At 45.0% G+C, this 17,491-nt stretch overlaps 1 protein-coding gene across 3 annotated transcripts in view; it reads right to left on the minus strand.

Annotated features, from left to right (window-relative positions):
* Positions 1 to 16,597, minus strand: part of Mprip (myosin phosphatase Rho interacting protein) — a 102,704-nt gene extending 86,107 nt beyond the window's left edge. Inside the window, exon 1 of one of the 3 annotated variants that reach the window (XM_028776581.1) lies at positions 16,402 to 16,597. In XM_028776581.1, the coding sequence (XP_028632414.1) occupies positions 16,402 to 16,524 (123 nt within the window). In that variant the 5' untranslated portion in view covers positions 16,525 to 16,597. The remainder of the gene's footprint in view (positions 1 to 16,401) is intronic. The other 2 variants (XM_028776580.1, XM_028776579.1) reach the window with 2 other exon arrangements.
* Between the last annotated feature and the right edge of the window lie 894 nt (positions 16,598 to 17,491).

Here is a 17,491-nt window from a genome sequence, read left to right on the forward strand (position 1 = left end):
ATGTATGTATGTATGTATGTATGTATGCATGTATGTATGTATGCATGTATGTATGTATGCATGCATGTGTACCACATGCATGTGGTACCTAAGGAAAACAGAAGTTGCTGAACTCTTGGACCTAAAGTCACAAACAGTTACAAGCCAGCATGTGGTTGCTGGGTACAGAACTCAGGTCCTCTGCAAGAGCAGCTAGTGCTCTTAACCACTGAGACACCACCCCAAGTTGTCTTTTCAGGTTTTTTTTTGAAAGAGATGTGCCCAGCCAACTCTACTCTTCTGGCAGCTCAAGATGAACAAAGGGCAGAAGTGAAGACAAAGCAAACAACTGGTGAGGCAATGGGTACTGATGTTTGAAGGCACCTGCTAATGCTGTCACCTATGTAGGCACACATGCTATGTGTGGAAAGCAGGGTGCTTCCATGACCAGAGGAACCTAAAAGTACAAGGATGGGTTGGAGAGGGTTAACTTCATTTTGGTAGGAACAGTGAGACAGAAATGGCAGGAAGATGGGGAGAAATCAATGTCAAATACAGTTGTTCCTAGGCTTAGGATAGGTCCTGTCCTGATAAACTCTTTGTCCTCTTCATAGCATCCTTGACTACAAATATACCAAACACCCCAAACTCCTGAGCATCATGACGAAAACCTACCCACTGTAAAGGTGCTTGCTTACCCTGGCCCATAAGTGGACAATCCCATCCCACAGAGCCTTTTCCATTACCTGATGCTGATTAGTCACGAATGGGTAGAACCTGGCACTGAGTGGAAGACAGACTAGTTACTTGGGAAAATTCCACACCACTGTGAAAAAATCTTTACATCGTAGTAAGAGGCTATCTGTAATGATTTAACAAAGAGATAATGTGGGCCCAAACATAAGTGAGTTAGAGGTGGTAACTGGATATATTCTTACAATCATTTTTTTGGAGTTAGCAGTACATTGCGTGCAAGTTATCTACTTAAAGTTTACAACTCAATAGTGTATTGTACTGCTATTACCAATTAGAACACTGTCATCATCCCCAAAGGAGACCTGAGCTCTTTAGCTGCCATTCTCCAATCCTGCCATCTCTTCCAGCACCTGGCAACTACTAGTCTACTTGCTGTCTATATGGATTTTCCTGTTCTGGGATTATGTAAGTATGGACTCATACATGGTATCTCTTATGTCTGGCTTCTTTCATTTAACTTCATGTTTTCGAGGTTCACTTATATTGTACCATGTGTTAGAAATTGATTTCTGTGTGACCAACTATTCCTCACATACCCCTTAGGGTTATTTCAATCCTTTGTGATTGCGAACTTGTACCCAAGTTTAGTAGCTATTAATAAAACGTCTTAAGAGAGGACTTAGAGAGTTGGGTCCATAGAAAGAGTGCTTGCTGCTCTTCCAGGGGACCTAAGTTCAATTTCTAGCACCCACATCAAGTATCTCACAACCACCTGACCTATCAGGCATCAGCTAACATCACAACGCACACATGCACACACACACACTCACATGTGCAAAGACAGACACACATACAAATAAATAAAATTATCTTTAAGAACATCTAAGACTATAAAAATAAACATAATCTATCAATGTGATGTATGAGCAGTTAGTTCTCAGGGACAGAACAAGAGCGGACGATGATGGAAAGAAAGGAGTCCCAAGAAGTTCCCTGTGGGTAAGCACAAGCCAGGCAGCCCAGCCTCAAAGACCAAGTTCAGAATCAAATCTCTCCAAGAAAACCTACCCAGACTGTCCCTAAGACTTCTAGAAGGGGGACATGAGAAACAAAAAAATGAAGCAAGGGGAAACTGTGACAGGCACCCATTAGCATATAATCACAAGAACTGTGATACACATAGAAAATCAGAGTCCAGAGAGGTTTACTTAGTTAGACATCAAAACTCTCATCTAGCTACTAAGAGTAAAATTTCCTGCGGATATGCATGAGTAGACCCCAGCTTCTTCAAGAACCCAATAGCACTGTCAATGGTGTCGCTTGATCATCATGGCCCTTAAGCCATCCTCCCTTCCTCTACTGGAGCACTTAGAGTACAGGGTTTAATAGCCTCTTTTAGACCAAGAATTCCAAAAGTACCTCTCCACTCTGTCTTTTTTTAAAGACAGAATTGCACTATGTAGCTCTGGCTAACCTGGAACTTGATATACAGACCAGGCTAGCCTCAAACTCTTTCTGCCTCCACTTCTCAAGAGCTGAGACTATGCCTCCATACCCACCTCCACTTTTAATACCCATATTCACACAGAGCAGAGGGTGACTGACTTGGCCATATCAACACTAAGCTCTACGTGAGGATCTAGAGGAGGGTCCCTACCCAAAACCCAATTCCAGGAAAGATAGAGAATGAAGTCAGCTGCAAAGTCAATGAGGAGAGCCTGTCCCACTAAATAGTCCATAGACTGCATATAGCTCCAGACGCCACCCCAAAACATCTCTGGCACCTGAGGTCACCCTACCTGCAGCCCCAAAGCACACTCATATCTCAGAAGTCTGTTTTCACATGAAGTCCTTCCCAAGTGCTGATGACCTCACCTGTGCTTCATTAAGTCCCCAGGAGCTTTGGAAGTATGAATCAATCCAGAGCAGGCTGGTGGCAAGAGCAGGCAGTGTCCACAAAATCTGTGATCACTCCTGCTCTGCATCCCTAGCAGCCCTCTGCCAATCATGCCTGCACTCACGCACCTGTCTCCCTTGGCTGCTGCCCTGTCTCTATCCACACTGCATTCTTCATGGCAGGATCATCACTTTGAGGCATGTGGAGTCTTTTGCAAACAGATCACCTTGAGTTAGATCAGCAGTTGTAATATTCTTTTAAGGACCCATAAGACACATTTTTCATAAACACTAAGGTACCATTTGCCCTGGTCTTGAACTCATCATCCTCCAGCCTCAGCTTCCTTAGTGCTAAGGCCAATAGTGTAGACCATCAAGCCAGTCTCAAAGTTTCATGTTTTGTTTCAAAAATAATAAAAGAAAAAAACAAATAAAAAACTGTAATACTGTAGGCCAACAGGACTGAGAAGATCTTTCCTCTCCGACAAATCCCAAAATCATCTGAGACCCAATTCTAGGCAACAGGAGTTCCTTCCAGCCCCCAGTAACCTCACACTCCAGTGAGCCTGCATCACTGGGCTATCCAGCTTTCCAGTCCTATGCCCTTGAGCTTTCTTGCCAACAGTCCCTACAGGTGCCTTAGTTGTTTTCAGTTAAGCAGCTCAAGTTAGATAAAAGGGTAGAAAGAGTGGAAATCCCAAGATTCCTGAGACAGTGTGCCCTTAGGGAGTTCACTGTACTTACAGCCAGGAAGGGCATCCCACTGGGCTCTAGGCAGCCCCACCGCAGACTCTATCACATGACAGACAGGCCAACATCTGGCCCCAGGCGCTGATTCAAATCCAGCCTACTAGCAGAAATGTAGCAGTCCAGAGATCCTACCCTCAGATCTCCACAGGAAAAGCAACAGTAGATGCTCAAACAAAAATCTATATACAAATATTCACAGCAAAACAACTCCATTTGACAAAAGGTAGGAATGATCCAGATGCCGTTAACTGGGAATAAATCAACAAAATGTAGTACAGTCATATCCTGAAATATCATAAATTATGAAAAAAAGATGAATGAAATTCTAAGTAGTACTCAAGATAGGGAAACCATAAGAACATTAGTTGAGTGAAAGAACACAGATTAAAGGTCACAAGTTCTATGATTCCATTTTATGAAATTCCCATAGTAAGAGAAAGCAGATTCTAAGTAGTAAGCACCTGGGGATAGGAAGTGGGTGGGATTCAGGATGGCCGAACAGTTATGAGGTGTTCTGGGGTGCAGAAAACAACTTCAACTAGAGCATGGTAGTGGTTAACTACCACTGTGAATGTGTTAAATAAATTCAAGTGGCTAATTTTATGTTGTATGAATTACATCTTAAAGAACAAAGACAAACAAAAATACAACAGATCCCACACCCTTGGCACAGAGCAGGCAGGGCTACAAATATGGGCTATACCTTCTCCCCTCTGTTCCAACTAGCCTAAGAGAGCCCTACAAGCCTAGGCCCTGGTAGGGCCTAGGCTGTTATTAAAAGCCTCTTCCCTGACAGCCTGTTCATGGCTGCGAGACTGTTAAGAGTCCGGTGCCATTTGTGGGAGAGGGAGGGAGAATGATAGTGATGTCAGACAGCTTCCTGGCAGCGGCTTTGTACAGAAGTCATGACCATGCAGCCACCCTTCTCATTAAAAACAAAAACAAAACCAGGACAGGAGCATGACAGAAAGACAGGCATGAGATAGCACACTTAAACAAGGACAGCCCAGACTGGATGCTCTAGCTTGCCCACTTGGCAGACAGCGAATCTGCATCTATCCAGGAGCATGGGAGCTGGTCTATGCTTTGGCATAGCTCTTGCCAACAAGTCACAGGACTTCTCCACACCTAGCCCTTTATCCCTACACCTGTAAGAATGTTGTGAATATCAAAGAGTTAATGGTAGCCTGGGACAACGTTTCTGTCAGCTATGAATACCATGGGAAGAGAGAGGCATACTCCAGAGCAAGCTGATAGTCCTATAATTTCAAACCAGAAACACCTGTGCACCATGGAAGACCATGTGCTGCCAGCTAACCATGGTCCACAAAGAGGACTCACAAACTTCTGGAAAGTAGAGGGCTTGTCTGCCCAGGTGACATGTCCCTATGGGAAGAGCCTTCAGTAGTTTCCATTCCATATGGCTAAGCATCTAAAAGAGCCCTGAGACAGCAGGACAATGTGCTAGCTGAAGGACCAATTCAACGCTGGAGACCAAGGGCTAGAACACACCCTGGCCAGACTTCCTGCCCAGCCAGCAGTCCTGACCTAGCCTGATTATGGCTAAGGCTGTCTGTCCTCTGCCTACCTTAGCATTTTACCTGGCACTTAGGTAACTGTTTTGCGCATACCAACCGGGGACATAGCATGGATGAGCCGAGGTTCTTTTGCATTTCCCTCCTGTGTTATCTATCCATTTTCTACATGAAGAGGACTCTGACAGCCTGAGGTAGAAATCTCAGCTGATGACACCTGGTTCTTTCACTTCCTATATTCTAAAAAGTCTTCAAACCAGTTCAATCCTCATATTGCTATCTTCCAGAAAGCAAACCTACACAAACAAACAAGACTGAGCAGAACCTGTTGATCTCTCCTGGCCAGTGTGAAAACAGCACCAGAGGTACAGAATAGCTATGGAAGAAAAACATCGGGGTCCAGGGGCTCACCACTGGTAGGCTGGGAGAGACAGAACAGGCTTCAAGTTTAGTTCTCTTGAAAAGTCACAAGATATCCCTTATTTGTGCTCATTTTCTCAATTGCAGCTTCAGTATAGAGTCCAAGCAAGTCTCTCCAGCCTTAATCTCTCTCTCTCTTAGTTAGGGTTTCTATCGTTTCGCTGAAAACACCATGCCCAAAAAGTAAGTTGAGGAAGAAAGGATCTATATGGCTTACACTTTCATATCACTTTATCATTGAAGGAAGACGGGGAGGAACTCAAACAGGGCAGGAACCTGGAAGCAGGAGCCATGGAGGAGTGCTGCTTACTGGCTTGCTAAGCCTGCTTTCTTATGGAACCCAGGATCACCAGCCCAGGGATGGCACCACCCACAATGGGCTGTGCTCTCCTCTATCAATCACCAATTAAGAGAATGACCTACAAGCTTGCCTACAACCTGATCTCATGGAGGCATTTTCGTAATTGAGGTTTCCTCCTCTCATATGACTTTACTTGGGACAAGTTGACATAAACTATCCAGCAAAATCTCCCACCTGGTTTAGCTCTAGGCACCCTGTTTAGCTCCAGCCCTTTATGGCATCTGCCCAGAAAGCCAGGCCCAGTCAAGTGGACACTCAGGACAGATGGATCAGGTGTGGTGGCATACACCAGTAATCCCAAGATTCAAGCTACTAAAGCAGGAAGTACTGAATTTAAGGACAGGCTGAGTTACATAGTTCGACAGAAAAAAAAAGCAGTGCTGAATATACTCCAAGGGCAGGGTCTATGTCCCACATGTTCACTCTGTACTCCATGTTCAGTGCTTGCAAAACATCCTGTTTACTGAGTGCCCATTCTACATGGTATTTTTGAGCTCGGCCCCTCCTGTAACCCTGCAGTTACTAAGGGTTGTATGTGTATCTCATATCTCGTTGTTCTCTAGACTTCCAAGATAGGTGTTAAAATAGCCCTAAGTTTCAGATGAAAGCACAGATACTTAACCCTAACAAGGCTGCTCAACCCATAGGAAAAATGCTGGATGTGAACCAAATCTGCACTGAAAGCTTGCTTACTACTATTCCAACTGTCTATCTTATGTGGCACACCAAAATGAAAAAGTGCAGCTGTCAGATTTCTAGGTCACAGCACATCCTCAAAGTGGAAACCAGGCAGATATCTTGACCTCACAGGGTCCCAAGGCTCCCATGCCCCAGTGTCTTCCCTAGTCCTAACAACAAAGCTCAGAGTGTAAACCAGGGGACCTTGAAAATGACCCCCTTTCTCTACTCCACTGAGGCTCTGAGCAGCTGTTCCCATTTCAACTGCCCCTTCAGCCACGGTAGGAACAAGAAGGTAAGAAATCACATTCACAGAGTGTACCAAGGAGCCAGTTTGTCTGTTAAACCAGTGCCTGTGAAGATCAAGGACATGGTTATTTCCCAATTCTGAATTCTTTCAGGGGAAAAAAAACCCAGTGACTCCTGTTCATAGATATACTAAAGGTGTGACCATTACCACAGGTCAGTAGTCTGTCTGGGGGCGGGGGGGGGGGGGCATGAGGTTCCCTGCAGCTCATCATAGCTACAGAAGGTGAAGACACACATTCTGCACACACATTCCCTGTATATATCCCTAAGCTAGGGAATCTCTCTCTGATAACAGGTTAATTTGCCAAGGGCAAGAAGACCAAATTCTAGAAAGCCCATACTAACGTTCCTGCAACACAGGCACAAACTCCCAGCTCTTCGCTGCTGCATCTATGAAAGAAAGACAGCTCATGAACTTAACAGGGTTGAGGGGTGGGGAAGGGACAGGCCCCTCTTTCTTAGCACTATGCCTTATCTATAACACACCAACTCCTGACAACAGAGCTGCCCAAGCCAGGCAAAAGATTAATGCCAAATTATGTTAAGGTGGCCCTCCTGAACTGTGGAAAGTGAGCATAGGAGTCACAAGGACCTAAGTTCTGTGTCACAGCTCCCATGTGGATCAACTTGATGACAGTGAGCAGTACCTGCCTCTGCCTGGGAGTCAGGCTGCCACCAGTCAAACTGACCTCTAGTCTCTTGGGCCTTATAGAATTATGAATCTGACAGGTAATCAAACATCTTCAGGCTGGGGCAGGGATGAAGGAGGTGCAGAGCCAAATACGTTGGTCCACTACAAGCTTCACTCACCAAGGCCATGTGGTATCCCTAACCCAAATCCAGAAGACAGAGCTAGAAACACCCCAGGCAAAACTACACTGTGGTTTCATGTGAACTAGGGTGACCTTGACTGAGAAAACCAGTGAGTGGTTTGGAAGATTCCAGTTCCAGCTCTAGAGACAAAGCGCCAGCAAATCAACCCACTGGCTCTCCCCACCTTCTCCAGAAGGGCATAATGACACTGTGGGAGTAGATGAGAGGGCAGTGGCAGGTCACTGCTGGGAACTGCTTCAACTACTGAAAGTAGAACAATGCAAAATCTGGAGCAGAGTTTTCAAATCACCCCTCAGGTCCTCAGGGATGACCTAAGATCCTCTGTCACCCAGAACTCTAGCCAGTACCATATGGAGCTGTGCTTTGGGGAAATGATCTGGGACTTACTGGAAGTCTGAAACTATCCAACTGGGCCATCCATGTCATGCAGATGGAAAAAGGGAAGCCTGGAGAACGAAGTTCTCAGGATAAAGACTTGTTTTCTGTCTGAGGCTGAATATTCCAAATCATTGTGCAGATGCATGCAAATAAAATATAATAATTTTGTTTTAAAAAAAATTAAGCAACTTGAGAACCACTTAAAGACAAATATTCAGACTGGTTTGGTAACGAACACCTTTAATCCCAGCACTCAGGAGGCAGAGACAGGTGGATCTCTGTGAGTTTGAGGCCAGCCTTGTCTACACAATGGAATTCCAGGTCAGTCAGAGCTACACAGAGAGACCCTGTCTCAAACAAACAAACATGAAGGCAAGCAGATAAATAAATAAATAAATAAATAAATAAATAAATAAATACAAATATTCAAATCAAATGCCTTGATTTCATTAAAATGGCATGGGGTTCTGGTAGTCACAAGATGGCTCAAGACAAGGCTTCTACCCACAGGAAAGGCCACCAGTATGCTTTAGAACATTGATGACCATGTAGGGGTACTCAGGGTCTGCACAGATACAATAACATGCCTTCCCAATGAGCAGAAGGCAGATGCCCACTCCACAAGTCAAAGGCCCCAAGTCAAGTTTTTGAGTCACCTGGCACACTTGTGCAAAGAGAACACAGCTCTGAACCACTGTCCTTCTGCATGGCAAGGGAAAGATAACTTTGAAGGAAATTTCAGCCCAGGGAAGCAAGCGAAAAGACACCTGCCAAACACTGGGAGATCAAAGATCAAAGAAGCTTCATGAGACATAGTCTCAGTCAAATGGCTTGCAACTATGTGCTGCACAGAGACCAAAGACATACTCAAGCCTGCTCCAGAACTCACTAACTTCCCAAGAGGCTAACCTGCAGACAGTCTGGGCTGTTGTCAGAATCCTTCTGCCTTCTGCCACCAAACTTTGCAAGGGTGGGGTCAGAACCCACAGAGAGTTTCTGAATATATCAAAAAGGAATTAATTACTAAAGAAAATGTGATATTCATAGAAAAAAAAAAACCGCCCAAAAGTTGGCAGAAAGACACTAGACACTAAGGGCAAGAGAAAGGGTCCAGACAAGTAGTAGAAAAAAAATAATACAAGGGCCTCTAGCCCAGAGTTATCTGCAGGCTAACACTGAGGTGAGGGGAAATAAGGCCTTCTTCCCATATGCTATACCTTAGTCTATGAAGATCCTGGAAGACCCAGATGTGACCAGAACTGCTGGGCAGCAGCTATGCATTAGCTAAGGCACCAAGAAGGTGGCTGTATGAATCAAATCTCACCAGAAGGCGAAATATGCACATTTAAACTTTGTTTGTTTGTTTGTTTGAGACAGGGTTTCTCTGTGTAGCCCTGGCTGTCCTGGAACTTACTCTGTAGACCAGGCTGGCCTCGAACTCAGAAATCCACCTGCCTCTACATTTAAACTTCTTTACATGGTGAAATGATAATGCTTTTGGATATATCAGATTAAAGAAAATATAAGAGAGCTGGCTGGCAAGATGGCTCAGTGGGTAAAAAGTTCTTGTAGCAAAAGCTGTGGTGGCCTAAGTTACATCCTGAGACCTATATAGAGGCAGAAGGAGAGCAGCAGCTCCACCAAGTTAGCTTCTGACCCCTCCCCCATGCACACACATGGACACATTTTCACTCTCTTATAATAAAATTGTAAAGTATTTTTATGGCTTTTACATTTTATTTATTTGATTTTATTCACTCTGTAGCCTAGGGTGACCTCAAACCTGTGGTCCTCTTGTCTCTATCTCCCAAGTACTTATAAAGGTGAGTATCACTATACCTAGCTCCCTTTCACATTCTTTAAATGATTATATAAATAATTATAAAAATGTCTTGATTTTGCCAGTTGACCTATCTAACCTAAAATATTTGCTATCTGGCCCTATAAGGAAAAAGAAAATCCAATCCCTAGTCTATACTCTAGAAACCACCAGATACTGTAAATGTCCCCACCATCCTTCAAAGCCCCAGCCTCTAGCAGCCACCAACCTGCCTTCTGTTTCTACTGATGTACTTACTTTGGTCATTATGTGTATAATATACACATATAAATGTGTATATAAAAATATACACATATAAGAAAGACATCATTCCTATACTGTGATCTCTTGTGTGTGAGTCTGACTTGGCATCATGATCCCTTGGTACACCTATGATACATATGATATATGTCTCCTTGTTACATGAAAGTACAGTTCACTGTATGGAGCTACAGGTTGTCAACACTGCCTCATTGCTTCAAACTTTTGTTATCTTTTGGCCATTGCTGCTATGAACATTTACATACAAATATTAGAGTATACCTACTTTCAATTTTTCTGGAACTGTTGGCTCACAATAATTTGACATCTAACTTCTTGAGAAATTGTTAGACTGTTTTCCATAGCAGTGACAACCATCTTGTCCCCCCAGCAAAGCCCAAGGGTTGAAATTTCTTTAGCTCTTCATCTACTTTTATTAAATTGTGGCTTTTTGTTTTTAGAATTATTATCATCCTCTGTGAGTATGAAGTAGAATCTCACTGTAATTATTATTTGCTTTTCCCTAATGACTAATGATATTGAATCTTCTCATGACCTTGGTTATTTTTAAGGGGATTTTATGTATCTGGAACTTCAGTCACATCCCCTGCCAAACATACAACAACTGTATATGGTCACCAATAGTCTAAAATAAAGATGAACAAGACATTTCTACATTGTTCCTGAGATAAGCATTGTCAGACAATTTCTGTATCCTGGAACTTCTAAGAAAAAAAGAAAACCAAATGGAGCCCTGATGGAATAAATGTTCCACAGAAATACAGTCTTAGCTTAGCCCTCTGTATCAGAACTTCCCACTCTACAGCCCTTGTAGCCATGGCAGTACTAATACAGACATAATCAGATCAGAAGGACTAGGAGTTCCCAGAGAGACCTGTTCCCCACATTGAGCAGCCCTCTCTAAGCTACCTCCCAGCTTCCATCAGGGCCTCCCTCTTCTACCTGCATGTGGCAATGGAGGTTGTCTCTCTGCACTTACTTTCCTCTATGTAAACCACTCACATTTGTACCTTCAGCAGACACCCAAATGAACACTCAGACTTTCACTGAGCTCAACGTTCACTTCTGACTCTGGGTGGATGGTTCCACCTTAAGAAGCTACACTGGATATACACCCCCACAAGGTTAGATTTACCTCAGAATTTCTACCTAAAGCCACTCCAAATTAACTTTCTCTGTCTGTGTTAAAGATAACTGGGGCTAGAAAGATGGCTCAGAGGTTAAGAGCTCTTGCAGAGGACTTGAGATTGGTTTCCAGCACCTATATGATGGCTACCAACTACCTATAACTCTAGTTCCATGGGATCTGATACCCTCTCTTCAGGCTTCCCAAGGCAACAGGCATGCAAATGTATATGTGGCACACATATACACAAGCAGGCAAAATTCACACACATAATATAAATACATTTTTAATAAATACTTCAATACGCTTTGGCTTTCTCTACCAGGAAATATGTTCAACCTCCTTCTCTCTAGTTCTTAACATTGCTATGGAGTGAAGATCTTCCTGGGGATCTATCTGGACTACCCCTATGACCTCTTCTAGGTCCTCTGCCTTTAGTTTTGTGATTTTCCTAAAACCAAGTCTGATAAATTAGAAAAATTAAACATAAAAATAACTGTAAACCAACCAATAATACATAACACTAAATAAGTGTAATTCCAATAAATTAATAAAATTACAAATGATAAAGGAAAACAGATTTAACTGCATTCACCTGTACTTTAATATACGTGTTCTGCTATGATCTGTGGCCCCAGTCCCAACTACATTCATTTTAAAACTACTGTATAAAAAATAGCCACACAGAGAGACAAGTGATACTTGGGGGGGGGGGGGGACTCTGCCATGTATGTGTAGGGGAATAGGCCCCAAACTATAGCTCCCAGGTCAATAAAGCCAAGTAGCTACCTGTTTTTGATAATAAAGTTTTACCAGAATATAGCCACATCCACTGGGCTCCTGTGTTATCTATAGCCCATTATGTACCTTAACAGTAACATAATTCCAGACTCTATATGGCCCACAAAGTCTAAATTATATTAAACCCTCTATACAAAGTTTGTAGACCCTGACAAAAAGCATATACAAAAACTACGGATCATTGGGAGAAAGGCCTAATGTGAAGATGAACAAACAATGCAATGCAAACAATCCACAGGACAAAGAAAAATAACTCAAATACTACAAAGAATGGTATATACCTATATTTAATCCCAGCATTTTGGAGGTGGAGACGGGAGGATCAACAATTCAATATATGCCACAGCAAGTTCAAGGACAGTTTGGGCTATATAGGATTCCTTCAAACTTGCATTCACCTGTACATATCCACATTAAGACACACACACACATATATGTGACTAAAAATAACTTAAAAACCAAATCTTTAAAAGGAGAGTTTAGATGGGCAGTAGTGGTGCATGCCTTTAATCCCAGCACTTGGGAGGCAGAGGCAGGCGGATTTCTGAGTTCGAGGCCAGCCTGGTCTACAGAGTGAGTTCCAGGACAGCCAGGGCTACACAGAGAAACCCTGTCTTGAAAAACCAAAAGAAAAAAAAAGGGGTGGGGTGGGGGGAGTTTAACAGGGAACTCATTAAAGAATGAAATTATTTGGTAATGTCCATTTCTGAAAATGTTATGATACTGATTTGGAAATTTAGTGAGCTTTATGTTAACCCAAGCATTTTATTTTTAGGTACCTGTCCCAGAGAAATATTTACATTCCTGCACGCATACACCCAATCAAAAGCACTATAAAGCTAAGATAGATACAATTGGGTTGGAGCAACAACTCAAGGGTTCAGAGAGCATCTGTTGTTCTTCCTGAGGACCAGAGTTCAATTCCCAGCACCCACATCAAGCAACTGACAACTATTTGTGAATCCAGCTCCAGGGATTTAACACCTTTGGTTTCCACTTCTACATACGCACACATACACACGAAATCAATCTCGCCCCACCTCTCTCTCATGCATTCATTCATTCTCTCTTTCTCTCTCACCCCCCTCTTTCTCACACACACATTCACTCACCCTTACTCCTCCAGATAATTAAATTTAATAAAAATAAATCTTTTAAGAGGACAGCATTTAATTTTTAAAATTAGTGTGTTGTTGGCATGCATGAGTGTACATATGAAGTGTGTACGGTCATATACATTCCATAGCACCCAGGTGAAAGTCCGAGAATTACTTTATAGACTTGGTCTCTCCTTCCATCTTTATGTAGGTTTAGGAAAAAGAGCTCATGTCACCAGGGTTGGGCTTACACAACAAGCACTTTTACCTGCTAAACTGTCTTGCTGGCTGTATTCACTATTTATAACAGCAAAACCTCATCAGCAGCCTTAATTGTCCATCACTGAGGGAATGGATTAAATTATAGTACATCCCAAAAGGGCCCACATGGAAAACGATTTTGATGTTTTTAGATGTAACAACATAAAAAGGATCTCTAAACATTCTCAAGCAGAAATAAATACTGTGGAACAAATACAAAGTTCAGGCTTTTAAAGGTTGAATGAGGGCAGTGAGATAGATGGCTCAGCAGGTAAAGACCTGTGTTTATCCCCAGAACCATGATGGAAGGAGAGAACTGAGTCATGGTGGTGGTGCATGGTGTCAAGAGGATGTCCATACCACACAGTAAGAATGTTACCTTTTTAAAAAAAGGTTTAAGTGATATTTGGGTCCATGCAGAATAATGCACAAGAGGACTGAAGAAAAATATCACCCTGAGAATAGTGGTGGAGCAAGCACAGCATCACCTTGGTGACAAGAAAGCTGATTAGCTTATCACAGATTCGTCTGAATTCCAGGGACTGGAAAGCAGGATGCAATGGCCCCAAACAGCACTTTTGAGGCACCTTCTGAAACTCAACTATCCTGATGTGCTCATGGGGTGGCTGCTGTGGATAACAAGGGCACTTAGAGTCCATGCTACTCTCCTGCAAGGCTTTCTTTCCCTTCTGAGTTTCAGGATTTTCTTCAGGGAAAGGAAGTGGGTAGCTTAACTGACCTCCAAGAGCTTCCCAGTTTGATGCCACAACATAGGCAGGCCTGAAAGAGGTTCCCTACCTCTCTAGGGGAAAACAAATAAACAAAACCAACAGCTGAGGAAATAAAGCTCAAATCAGAAGGCTTAAAGGAATGTGTGCTCCTGGGAAGATGACATCCTTGAGAGCAGAAACTGTCCCCGCCTCCCTAGACTCACATCCTCAACTATTACAGAGGGGGTGGCTTTGATGATGGCTGATGTATCCTCCAGCTTGGACAGTCTAAAATAAGCTCTGGGCGGGAGGGGCAGCAGGAAGCAGGGAATTGGGGGAGGCTGACAGGAACCAATTGGCTGAGGTTTTCTAATGGAGCCATAAGGAGAGCAAAAGGCTCTGGGAGAACCGGATACAGAGAGCAGGGACAAACGCTGTTGGCAAGAGCCTCCAGTCTCCCTGCTCTCCTTTCAAGAGCAGTTTCTTCCTGAAAGATCCCAGGAGGTAGAAGTCTGGGCTAATCTCTCCCCACACAAATAACCCTACTCATTATTTTAGGAACTACTACTATTCCAGTTGCCCTGGAGGTCTCAGGCCTGTCTCAAAGTGGAATCATTTTGAAAACAACAAACTCGAGAGTTCAATACTTTCAATTGGCTTCAACCCTTGAATTTAACTAATAATCAGCAGATTTTTTAACAGTTAGGCTCAAACATTTAGATTCCATTCATTCATTCAAGAATCAGAAAAACAGCCCCTGTGTAGCATAAATATCTAATTACCAGTTTAGGCAGTTGCTTCAAATAACCTGGAAACTTACAAACCTTCCTCAAAACAGTCTTTGCCAAGGCCAGAAACTTCTTAAACCAAAGTTGACTGTTCTATCAGTGGTTTTTTAGTTTGTTAAATTGTAAGGGGGAAAGCTCAATGAAACATATTTCTTGCTTTTCACAACACCTTAGGAGAAATAAGCCAGTATCACTATTACTAGTTTACAGATATGGAAATTAAAACAGAGGTAAAGGGACTCATTCAAGGTCAGACCTCAGAAAGTCACAAGCAGTCACCTCATATCCCATACACTGCTACCCAGAACAGGTCCAAATGACAAGAGGAAATGACATTTCTCTCTCAAGAGTCCTACCATTCCCAGACAGGTCTCTAAGGCCCTTGGTGTTCTAACAAACCAATGACTGAGACTTGGAGAGTCTTGTTAAGCTTCCTGATTACTTCCTGGCTATTGGAAATCTGACCTCACAGAAAGATGCCATAACCCCTGCCCTACTACTCCACTCTGGTTTGCCCCATAAAACAAGTCAAACCTTGCTTGCCTGCTTGCTTGCCCACAAAGGCTTTAAAAACAGCCAAACCAGGGCACTTCAAAGCAATGTTTTCAGTCTAAACAGCTCTTTCCAAAAGGAGTGGCTACAACTAGGGGGCACTGGGCTGGAACCATGGGGAACTCCACTGGCAGTCAGCAAGCAGGGGGTCAAGCAGGTGTTGGGAGGCAACGGAGGGTGGCTAGGGGGAAAGGTGAGCAGGATGTACAGGGCTTGCCCAGAGTGCTGCAAACAAGGCCAGGAATCTTCAACACCAGAAACTTGACAGCAAGCAGTTCCCAAGAGCCAGTAGCACAAATTGGAGACCTTGTACCAACACAAATTCACAATCTCCTACACTGCTCCGAGGTTGGAAGTCTAGGAATGTGTTTCCCATGACTGTGACTTGGAAGTCTAGACCTGTGTTTTCCATGACTGTGACTTTGACACAGGTTAGGAAGAGCTTCTAACCTAGTCCAAAATCCGAACTAACAGATTAAGGACAGATAAGAGGCGGGGAACCAACTTTCCCTAGAATGCACAGATCTTCTTGGACTTCTGTGCCAGAGAGCAAAAAAAAGAAGGGAAGCCCCTACCCCTCAACAAAAGCTATTCCTACCTTCAGTTCAAGAGCAAGACCCACCCATCCCCAACTGAAGACACCTCATCTCTCTTCAGACCCTGATGGTGACAGTGACTTAGAAAGAGGGCAGGCTGTATTCCACAAGATGGAAACTAGTGACCCACGCAAACAAGCCAATTCCTGGGACAGTCTGGTGGCCAAGTCTGAGTCCAGCCCCAAGACAAGTCGCGGGGGGTGGGGGGAGTGGGTAGTCCTGACAAGCGGCAAGTAAGCCCCACTTTGTTCCTATCCAGGGAAACCAGACATTTTTGAGTCACCCAACAAGCATGAATCACACGGCAGAGCTATGGGAACGGGAAAGGATGTTATTTTTCGGCATTCTTGAGGATTTTCCCTTTGTCCCGGCTCTATCGATACTCTTCCCGCCCCCATTCCAACCCCATCCCCCAACTCTCACGCATTTTTTTTTCCTGCTCCATTTTTATTTTCTCTAGGCCTTCGCAGGCTCTGCGCTCCCCGGCATGACTCGCAGGCAGGACTCCCAGCTCCGCACCCGCGGCAGCTCACCTGCGTCAGGTCCTCGTCGTTGAGCAGATGCGACTCGCGGGGCTTGAAGCAGTTCTGACACTTGCTCTTGTTGAAGATGTTGGCCTGAAATTTTCTGCACGGGTTTTCCTTGGCCGCCGACATGTCGGCTAGGCGGCCGCGGAGCGGGCCGCCACGGCCCAGCGCGCTCCCGGAGGTCGGGGACTCAGCGCGGCCGCCGCCGCATTTTGCGCTGGCCGCCGCAGGCCCGGAAAGGCCTCCCCTCTCGCGCCGCGCCCCGCCTGCTCGCCGCGGCCTCAGAGCGCGCGCGCCGCCTCGCGCCCCGCCCCGCCGCCCGGCCGCTGTGGGCCCATGGACGGACGAGGCCTCGGGCCGCTGGCTCCACCGCGGCCGCCCCCCAGGCGCCGGCCGGCAAGTCCAGCCGTCGCGCTCACCGGGCGCCCGCCGCCACCGCGAACGAACCGAGCTGGGCGCCGCGCGCACTCGGGGCGGGGCGGGGCGGGGCGCCTCAACCGGCACCCCCGCGGGCCAATGGCACCCGCACGCTCCTGCTAACAAAGAAACCCGTCGACCAATGGATGGCGGGGGCGGGACCGGGAGCAGCGGGCGCAAGGTAACTTGTCCAGGCTGGGAAGGTGGAGGCGCTGGGATGGAACTTTCAGGTTTGGTGGACTGGCGCCGCCGCCCGCGGCCTGACAGCTGCGGTGCTGGGCTGGGCTGCTCCCGGAAGGACGCCATGGATCTCCGCGGTCTCCCTGCGGGCCCCTGTCCCTCTCGTAGCCTTTTCGCTGCGGCCTTCTGCCTCGTCTAGCCTGCGCCCCTACTGTGTGCTAGGTCTGTGGTCTACCCAGATGGCACCGTAAAGGCTAGGAATGTTTCAAGTGCTCCCCGTGGTTTAGATCATTAAAGTTCCACAATCTTTCCCTAACCATTCCGGTTTTACGTAAGGAAACTGAGGCGCGCGGAACAGTTAAGTAATAAGACATAGTGTTTCCGAGGTGACTAGAAGATGTCAGCAGCCGTGAGAAGTTGTCAGTTCTATTATGGGAGCCCAATTCTGCTAAAGTTAAGCACTCTTACCTTCGTTTTGTGCTTGAGGAAACAAAGGCTC

Source organism: Grammomys surdaster, unplaced genomic scaffold, assembly GCF_004785775.1.
Source record: "Grammomys surdaster isolate TR1022 unplaced genomic scaffold, NIH_TR_1.0 270, whole genome shotgun sequence".
In the NCBI taxonomy this organism is placed as follows: Eukaryota; Metazoa; Chordata; class Mammalia; order Rodentia; family Muridae; genus Grammomys; species Grammomys surdaster.